At 61.6% G+C, this 9,762-nt stretch overlaps 2 protein-coding genes across 2 annotated transcripts; both read left to right on the forward strand.

Moving 5' to 3' along the window:
• Nucleotides 1–2,229: 2,229 nt before the first annotated feature.
• MNEG_1822 (hypothetical protein) lies at nt 2,230–7,529 on the forward strand (the record flags this gene model as incomplete). Its single annotated transcript, XM_014049702.1, has 15 exons — nt 2,230–2,364; nt 2,637–2,831; nt 3,171–3,264; nt 3,423–3,511; nt 3,696–3,812; nt 4,181–4,297; nt 4,500–4,535; nt 4,721–4,831; nt 5,070–5,148; nt 5,335–5,451; nt 5,818–5,940; nt 6,131–6,290; nt 6,532–6,608; nt 6,904–7,006; nt 7,352–7,529. 15 exons carry the CDS (start codon nt 2,230–2,232, stop codon nt 7,527–7,529), a joined length of 1,731 nt encoding a protein of 576 aa, XP_013905156.1.
• A 1,647-nt stretch (nt 7,530–9,176) lies between these two features.
• Nucleotides 9,177–9,502, forward strand: MNEG_1823 (hypothetical protein; the record flags this gene model as incomplete). The annotated part of the gene is made up of 2 exons (XM_014049703.1): nt 9,177–9,206; nt 9,329–9,502. The coding sequence occupies 2 exons, from the start codon at nt 9,177–9,179 to the stop codon at nt 9,500–9,502; spliced, it is 204 nt and encodes a 67-aa protein (XP_013905157.1).
• Between the last annotated feature and the right edge of the window lie 260 nt (nt 9,503–9,762).

Consider the following 9,762-nt stretch of genomic DNA (forward strand, 5'->3'; position numbering starts at 1 on the left):
CCAGGACCCCCCTTCATTCATGCTTTCCACGGCCTTGGCGTCCCATGTGTTTGCCGAGGTGCCACCTTCCTTCTACAGGTGTATGCATTATATCATGGCATCTATGATCAAAGCAAAATCTTGACCAAGCGCATGGTGGAGTGGCAGGCGCCAGGCCCGGGTGCCTGGAAGCTGCGTCAGGGCAGGTTGCTGCGTCGGCGCAAGCGCCGGCCAATGGCCCGGCCCGCTGACGCCAGGGGTGGCCTGCCCCGAGCGCGCTGCGGCCACGGTGTGCAGCTGCATGCGTCGTTCCGACACGTACAGCTTACTTAAGTAGCATCACACCCGCTCCGGGGTAACACCTCTCGCACCTTGCAGTCCTCAGGGGTGGGCCTGCCCCAAGCTGGCGCAGGGTGGTTGCTAAGGATAAGACATACTATCGTGCCGACTAGCACACCTTGCCTCATCGCATGAATTTTACAGAAATCGATCTCGGGGCTTGAACGGTGGACGCTCGACGCGACAGGAATTACACGTGGGTATCTGGTTTATAAGGAATGTGACGGCGTAAGGATCATGCCCGTAACCCAGCTCGCTTCCCTCCCTGGGCGTCCATCGCCGTTTTCACTCTGTGGGGAAGCTGTGCGCAGTTTGCTGGGCTGTACAGCAGTGCGCCCTGCTGGAAGCAGCCCCCACCACCAACATGTGTCATTCCTAGGACGCGCGTGTGCATCTTACGATGCTGCATGTCGTACATCTCCAGTTCTGCTGCTGGCGAGGCAGCCGGTCACCTGCCATGGCGACTGACGTCACGTCAACAGCTGCTGGCAGCCGCCCAGTGGGCCACAGGACCAGTCTAAGCCCTCTGCTGCTGATTGACCCAGCAGAACCCACGGCAGCACTCCGGTCACATCCTTTTGAAAACCAAACCCCCTGACCTCGCCAGCGCCCAATGTGGATGGACAGCAAAGGGTTGCGTTGCGCACGTTCACGCAGTCAACGCAAGGTGTTGGCCCGTACCGCCCTGCACCTGCACCACGCCCTGCACAACCACCATCCCTCAATCCATTTGTGGAGGAACACCTTTTACTTGTATTTGGTAACACATTGCAAGACCATCCTTATACTGGATTCTAGTTAGCTTCTTGCAGCCCTGCAGCTGCCCGTACATGTGGCACCGCGCTTACTATCTGCCCCACCATCAAGCCAACGGAGTCCAAGTGCTGGGCTTGAGGCCGTCCATCGGCGTGTAACAGCTGTCAACATCCACTTGAGCCGTAATGCTGGTCTGTCCCGCCTTCTCCTTGACGCCTTTCGCTCGACGCCATACCGTCTGGCGGCCAGCCCGACAGCAGCAGGCGAGGTTGTACTATTGCAACTGCGCAACATCACATCGAGCGCGGCACACACCCGTTCCCGGATTCACAGCTTTCCTGCCTACTATAGCAATAGCACAGCCAATGTTCCGCCGCAGCCCACATTCAGTTGCTGCTGCCCCCTTAGCAACCCTCACCTACAGCGCGGCCACATGCCTTGCCATGGTGTTGGAAAATTTACCATGCATGCTACGACGGATTTATCCTCACCATCCCCTCCATACGGTACGGTAATGCTTAATGTGCAGCACCATTGCCTTCATGCCTGCAACAGACAAGCACCCACCTCTCTGGCGGTTTGATACACTCCTGGTGAGCCACGCACGCGGCAGACGCGCCTTGTGGAGGCATTCATAATGTTTTTTGGGAACCAATAAAAGGCCATTTCATGACGTCCTCAAGGACCCTCGGTCCTCGTGCGCTGTGACGGCACATCGATGTTGAACGGCTGTTCGACACAGAACCGCTCGCGTGGCGCTTCACTCTGGCCATGTGAAGGCCACATACAAATATATTGTAGTGCTCGGTATACCTCGCTGAAACCAGACATCAAAGCATCAGGCCAACGCTCGATCTCGAGTTTTCCGCTCCACACAACTCGCAACATCCATTGTGGCCACCAGTCATGCAAGCGCGTGCTTACACCAGGTTCATCTCGAGTAGTCGGCCACGCATCCCTGGCAGCACTCCTCACATCGGAAGCAGCGCCACCCTCGCGCGACGCCCCGTGCTGCTGCGTGCGGTGCCGGTCGACTTCGGCGCAATCGACATCCAAAACCTGTCAGCGGCGCCCAAGGAGGCTCTCGCCGTCATTGCCGCCGGGGTCATTGCACTAATCGGCGGCATAGGCGCAGCTGCCAGTGCAGGCGGGCAGATGGGCGGCGCCGCCACTGCGCCAAGCGCTGCGGTGACCCAGGCAGAGCCCGAGGTGCCGCCACCGCTGCCGCGAGAGAACGCCGTGCTTGTCCTCGGCGCCACCGGACGCGCGGGGCGCCTGATCGTTCAGGAGGTGCGCTGTGGTGCAGTTTGCGTTCCGGCTGGCGCCGCTGCCGCTATCTTGCGCCTGACGCAGCCGTCGCTCCAGTCGCCGCCGTACACCACAGGCTGCTCAGCCGTTCAGCAGTCGGTGGCCATCCGGCTGGCTGTGCGTGCATGCATGCGTTTGCCGCTGCGTTTTCCTCCCACAGTCCTGAAAGAGCAGCTTGAGCAGCAAGCGGGTCCCATGCAGTGAACGCATGCGCGGCGCTCAACCCATCACCCGGCCAACCGCACCACCCGCAGCTCCTGCGCTCCGGCCGCACCGTCGTGGCCGCCGTCCGCACTGCTGACAAGGCGTCGGAGGTCTTCTCGGCCCTGGAGTTGCAGGAGGGGCGCCAAGCTGAGGGCAAAGGGGACGGCATCCTGTTCGTCCAGGCGGGCGTGGACGTCACCGATGAGTCAACGCTCACTCCAGACCTGTTTGCGGGCGTCACCCAGGTGCGTATGTTGTGGATGACTGGGGGCTTACATGCCGCTCGCATGCCGCACGCATGTGTGGGGACCGAGTGTGTGCGGGGCATTGTTCGGCTTCCATGTTGGTGCTTGCTGGCATGCATGTGAGTGCCCCGCACATGCCTGGTGGATTGAGGGCATGGGAAGATGAGGCAGCGCGCCCGACTGGGGGGCGCAGCTTCTGATGGTGGCATGCGCGCAGGCCGGGTAGTGCATGATGCTGCCCGCTCGCCCATTGTTGAGTAGGATCGCTCTACTTCGGCAGAAGCCTGCTGCTTCACGCACTGGCACCCCGTCGCCCCTCGCCCGCACGCAACACCCCAGGTCGTCAGTGCGCTGGGCGGCGTGACTGGCCGCCTGCCTGACGGCACCTTTGGTTACCTGGACGGCATGACCCCAGAGGCCGTCGAGGCCAAGGGTGAGTTTGGGCCCTCGCCTGGCCGATGCGCCTGCTGGGTGGTCGCACATCGCGAGCCTGCGCAGTCGCTGCTGCAGCAGCCGCAGCCGCCCGGTGGCACCTCCTCGGCTCTCTCTTAAAATCATAAAACCTGCAAACACGCCCAACTTCGCATCCAGGTATGGCCAATGTGGTGGCGGCCATGAAGCAACACCTGGCCCCTCAGATTCGCACCACCCAGGAGGTTCTGCCCATGCGCACGGCCGAGGTGCGCATGCACATATGCCACACTCGCCACAACAGGGTTCTGGTGATTTGCCCTAGCGGCCTTTCTGTATCACAGTAGCCCCTTGGCAATGCCTTCTTATTCCTCCTTGGTGCTGATCTTCTCATTGAAACTGGATTCCAGCATGTGTTCCAGCCAAAGGGCCCCAACACTCCATGCGCCGCAGGATCTGGAGGCTTGGGAGCGCCTCGATGACGTCATCATGGGGGGGAGCAGCAGCAGTGGCCTCACGGCCCTGGAGGACGGCAGCGGGGCGGCGTGGAAGGGCGACCTGGTCGTGGAGGTGGGTGTTGGTGGCTGAGGTGTGGATTACGTGTGTGCGTGTGTGGGGTGTGTGCGCGCACGCCTTGGTGTGTGGAGCAGGGCTTTTTCCATTTGTGAACGCACGCATAAGCGAGCGTGTGCGCATGCGTGCGTGCATGTCTATGTGCTTGTAGGTGCGCCCTCTCGCGCAGGAGGTCCGATAGTATGCTGGGGTGCGGGGATGGTGGCCACCCGGCCTCCACCCGCTGTTTGGCCCGCTTGGGTCAGGGAATGTAGCAGCTGTCGTCAGCTTGGGAGGCGCTCTCCATTGATGATGATCGATTTCTCATGCACTTGCACCTTCCTCCAAGTGACTCCGTCTCGCCGCCCCATTTGGCATCTTTCCAGGGCGGCGGCTTCTGTGGGGCGCGCACGCGCAAGCTGGGCCTGGACCTGTCGCAGTTTGATGGCTTGAGGATGAGGGTGAAGGGCGACGGCCAGACTTTCAAGTTCAACATCAAGACGGTGGGTCGCGCGGAGAATGGCTGCCGTGTGATAGACAAGGCGCTGGTTGGGGCGAGTGGAGCTATGTTGACCTCTTCAACACCAGTGGTCTTGGGCACACGTGCATGCTTACGGACACACACACGCAACACACTTGCTCACATACATCTGTATATACACACACAAACACAACATCACATGTATCTTGATTGCTGTTTGACAGGCGGACCAGGAGGACACCCCAGAGTCGACTTACCAGGTGGGCAACACACCGCAGCTCGCAACATTGTCTCACCATGTCACTGGATGCTTGTGCGCTCGCTCCATTGAGCAACTAAATCCAAACCGAAGCACCTCTTGCTACCCACCCCGCAAGCGCTCTGCATCGCTGTGCTCCTTGTACGAGATGGTGTATTCACTCACCAACCCCTCCCCCCTCCCCAGGCGACCTTTGATACGTCAGAGGAGGGCGACTGGACGACAGTTCACCTGCCGTGGCACAGCTTCGTGCCCGTGAAACGCGCCCAGAGCGATCCCCAGGGGGAGCCCCTCAGGGTACGCCCTTGGCTCTCGCGCCGCCTGCCGGCCTCCGCCGCCACCCGGCTGGCCGCTGTTTGCAGGGCAAATTTGGCCACATCCGTACGGGCGCGCTGCTGCGGATAGCTACTCGCCCACCCCTCAGCCTTGACTCATGGTTGCTAGGAGCACAACAGCACAACGCCTCAAGCACTTGCGGGCGCCGTGTTTGGGAATTGCTGTCACTGGACGGCCCTCTCTGACTGTGTGATCCCAGGGTGAAGCCATCTCCAAGCTGGGGCTGGTCCTGAGCCGCTTCGAATTCAACAAGATGCCCAACCCCCGCTACCACCCTGGTGGGTTTGCTGTCTGGGTGATGCGTGGCGCCCTTTGACTCGGGCGCGTTGCGTCTGCACTTGCAGTGCGCAGTGTCGCCTAGACATTGCTGGAGACAGCCACATGCATGCCCCAATCAACACGCTCAAACCTGCAACGCGCTTCAAACATGCAACACGCTCCGATGCGCCCCCCACTACTCAAAGGCCCCTTCGAGCTGACCATTGGCGGCGGCCTGTCGGCGTACCGCGACCCGCGGCCCCAGCTGCTCGTGATTTCCTCAGCCGGCGTGGAGCGCAACGCCATCATCGGCGACGACGCAGGTGCGCCTGGGGTTGTGCGGAGCACCCCTTTGCACGGCAGCGGGGCTTTGTTCAAGTCCGTTGTCAGCACTGCGCATTCTGGTTGCTGTCTGGGTGCCCACTTTCATCATGATCACCGGCACAGCTTGCAAGCGGGCAGTCGGCTTTAATCCAGCTCTGTCCTCGACGCACGAATCCCGCACCTCATTTATCACCCCCTCTCCTCAACCTTCTGTCTTCCGAATCACACCACTCGTCCCACACCACAGCAGCGCACACACGTGCACGTCTTCCCCAGGACACCATCCCTATTTTCATCTGTTCGTCTGCCTTGTGACCCATCCATCCCACCTTCAATCAACTCCCAAAAATATACGTGCGCCGCAGAGGCCCGCAAGAAGGACATCCCCATCGTCCAGCTCAACCCAGGGGGCGTCCTCAACTGGAAGTTCGAGGCCGAGTGCGTCGCGCGCGCCAGCGGCTTCCCCTACTCGGTCGTCCGCTGCACAGGTAAGCGTCGTTCCCCGTCTCCGTTGCCCCTGACCCGGCCTCGCCTCTTGCTGCCATCACCACACAGCTCCCAGCGTGCCCGCACGCTCATGAGGTTCAGCCCGTCGCGCGACCTGTGGCCTTCTGCCTGCTGCAGCCCGCAGCAGCGCGCCACCTCCCTGAGCACCTTATGCTCATCCCAATGTTACAGGGCTGGACGACGGCTCGGCCGCGGCGGCCGAGCCGCGCCTGCTGGAGGCTGACCAGGGAGACAGCATCAGCGGCAAGGTCTCGCGCGCTGAGGTGGCGCTCGTCGTCGCCGCGGCGCTGGCCAGCCCCGACGCCGCCAACAAGACGTTTGAGCTGCGCAGGTGGGCTCCTGCGCTGCGCCGTCGTGCTGAGCCCGGCCGGATGTTGTGCGTGCGCGCATTCGCGCCACCTGCTTCATCAAATTCAGCCCCTACCAAAGCTCACTTGCGGCCATGCGTGGCGCTGCGGCGCCCCTCTTGACCACCCCTTTCACGGCGTCCGGCAGCTGAACTCAAAGCACCCCGCCTTTTGCATCAATTTCCTCCCCCTCTGATCTGGGTGTCACCCCGCCATGCGCCGCAGGAACGAGGCGGTTGACGCGAAGGGCAAGACCACGGGCCCGCGCCAGCTGACGCGGCTCTTCCTTAAGCTGGCGCTGGGTGAGCATGCTAGGTTGTTGTGGTGCCAGCCTAGCATCATAATTTGCTTCGATCAATTGCCATGACATGCTCCAAGCCTACCCTCATTCAAGTTTTTGGTTTTGCGGTCACTGGGACAACAGCCCAATGGAGCTTTTCAACAGCCGCTGCACAGTCAGACTGGCACCTGCAGCCACCTTGCAGCCTGTGCTTCCTCTCCTTCACAAGACCTGATCAGACGCGCTCCCCCGCTTTTGCGTGCCTGCACCCCACTTGCATCACCACGCCCGCCCGCCCGCTCGCGCGTGCTGTGCAGACTCGCACCGCTGGCGCGTGGGGCTGCAGCCTTTCCCGCGGGCGGTGCCGCCGCCGGCGCCGCCCACAGAGGAGCGCAAGGCGGAGATCCTGGCTGACCCCAGGTGGGGCCTGGTACCGATGATGGCGCCAATGGCTGCAGGGATTGCGCCCGGCCGAGCTGTTGATACGTAGTTCAAGGGAGCAGAGGGCCCAAGCGAGCGCCACGGTGTTGGCATCAGCCGCATCTCACCCTTTGTCACTCACGCGCTCTGCTTGCGGTCAGTGGGCCGGCGGCGTCGCTGCCGCACGCCCCCTCCGCACCCACGTTGCCCTTGCGCGGCTCTTCCTCATTTTTGGGCCCCGTCTCAAAATCCCACCGGCCCGTCGCCCTGCAAACCTTGGAACTAAACCAGTCAACCCACGCCCACACATCTGCTGACCCTCTGTATCCTGCTCGTGTGCCGCAGGGTCCAGGAGGTGCGCGACCGCCAGCAGCGCGCCAGGGTGGGTCTCGCCCCCGAGGGCCAGCAAGAGGGTGGCGGCAACGGCGACGGCGCCGCTGCGGCTGCGGGCGAGGGCGGCGACGGCAGCGCCAAGGAAGCGTCAGAGGCACCGTCCAAGGAGCTGGTATCTTCCAAGGCGTGACCTGGCTGCTGCCAGAGCGCGTCACGTGATGACGAGGGGCAAGGCTTGCAAACCATGCGAAGGCAGGGTGATGAGGTGTGCCGGAGACGACTGAAACGACAGCAGATGCGAGGGGCAAGGCACGTGCGCGGCTCTGTACCGCGTGCAGCATTTTCTATACATACTGCTCCCCCCCTCGGCTCAACCTGAGCCTTGCGTCTTGACCGCGTTGATCTGAGTCATTGTGGTTTTGCAGTCGTGAGGGGTGGTTTTGCAGCTGTGGGGAGCGGGCTTGTGGGGCTACCTTACGACTAGAGGAGAGCTCATCATCGCATCCTGCCCCATCAGCGTTGACCAGCAATTAGCCTCGCCGGGGCGATCAGACTGCTTGTTTGCATGCCCCGGGTGCCATTGTTTTGTCATTACCTGGCCTGGCTTCGCGCACGCTGATTGTCAGTAGCAGCTGCCAACCCAACCCATCAGGCAGCGCAGAGGTGATTCATACTGGCAGTTGGTCTGGTCTTGAGTCTGCCACAATGAATGGTGTGCGTTTTGACAACGGCTCAAACTCCAATTGAGGCACGAGTGACGGCCGATCAACCTGCCGCGCTGCAACCAGCAAGCGGCGGCCTGGGCCGGCGCACCGCAATCCTGGTGCGTGCTTGAGTGCGGGTGTTCGGTTCCGCTGCGATGTGGAATTCAGATGCCACGGGCTGTAACACATGCTTTGCATTGAGATGTCCTGGACACTCAGGCAGCCAGTGACGCGGCGCTTGGTTCTCAACAGGCACCACATCTTGTGCAGTCCCTCTTGAGTCGCAGGGGCACAGCGCATGCTAGTACGGCCCCTCAGGTGCGCGGCGCATATGGACCCTGCACGACATGCATGCCCGGTCATCAAAGTTGCTCAGCGCCAACCAACCGGCAAAAATTGCCATGTGAGTCACCACGGCGCTGACTACGCTACCACTGCTCGCTGGAAGATGGGGTTGGCAAGGCGTCAGCAACTCAGCATGTGAGCAATTGAGGGCGTCACGCACCGTGCGTCGGCGCATGTGTGATTGACAAGCCTCGCCTCCAATCTTCGAACTTATAATGTTCCGCCCTGCAGACTAAGGCCTGGGTTAGTCGCAGGGCGCCTGGCTGAAATTAGCTCAGTCCACTGGTATGAGTCTCGTGTTTCGTGTGGACGGCGCCCTCGGATGTGACAATGAGACTTGTTACAACTATCAACGGCAAGCGCTACACTCACATGCAGTTGTATATGTTTAACGGACCTTGCCTCAAGCAGAGGTCACGGCATGTCATCATAACGGTACCGTTCACTAAAGCTCCAGGCCCCAGCTCACCACCGTGACATGGCCACCCACCCATGCATCACCTGCGCTGGATACGGCCACTGTATTCGACAAGCTCGGTACCCAGAACTACTGCTGCAACATTGTGTGCACCGCTTGCACGCCCCCGAGGTATCTCAACACCACGCGCTGATCTGGTGATCTGAGCTCAGCTTGGCTCGTCCACCAGCCAGCACTAAGCATGTTTCCACAGGGATCCGGTGGCATTCCAGGCATGGGAATGCCAGGGTTGGCCCCGCAGGCCGGCCAGATGCCGGGAATGGCAATGATGGGCATGCCGCAGATGGTGTTTCCGCAGGGAGGCTTGGATATGTCGGCTATGGGTGGTATGGGTGGCATGGTGAGACCCGGGCAGGGACGGCGCACCACCTGCGCATGCGCTTGCACTTGCAGATCATGCGCAGCATGAGTGCCTGATGCGCTGCAGGGACGCTTTGCTGATTTAGCCCCTCCTGTCTGCAGGACATGTCCATGATGGGGGCCATGGGCATCATGCCAGGCATGGGCGGCATGCTGGGCGCGCCCGGCCTGATAAACGGCGGCATGATGGGCGGTGGCGGCGGCATGGGCGGCATGGGCAGCGGCGACGGCGGCGGCGGCGGCCAGTTTTACAAGACGCGCCTCTGCCGTCTGTAAGCTGCCCGCGCAGGCCCGGCAGCTTGTTGGCGCAGTTTGGGCCCCTGGTTGCATATGGCGTGGCCCGCTGCAGTGGGGTGGAGGGATTTTTGTGCTGAGCAATATGGCCCTCGTTGCTGCCGCCTCTTGCCAGCCCACAAAGCACCCATGCACGCTGCCGCTCGTCCAAACAACGGCAGGTGGCAGGAAGGCAAGTGTCACTTTGGCCCGACCTGCAAGTACGCACACGGAGACGGCGACCTGCGCCCCGACGCCGGCGG

The sequence above is a fragment of the Monoraphidium neglectum genome, assembly GCF_000611645.1.
Source record: "Monoraphidium neglectum strain SAG 48.87 unplaced genomic scaffold scaffold00191, whole genome shotgun sequence".
NCBI lineage: Eukaryota > Viridiplantae > Chlorophyta > Chlorophyceae > Sphaeropleales > Selenastraceae > Monoraphidium > Monoraphidium neglectum.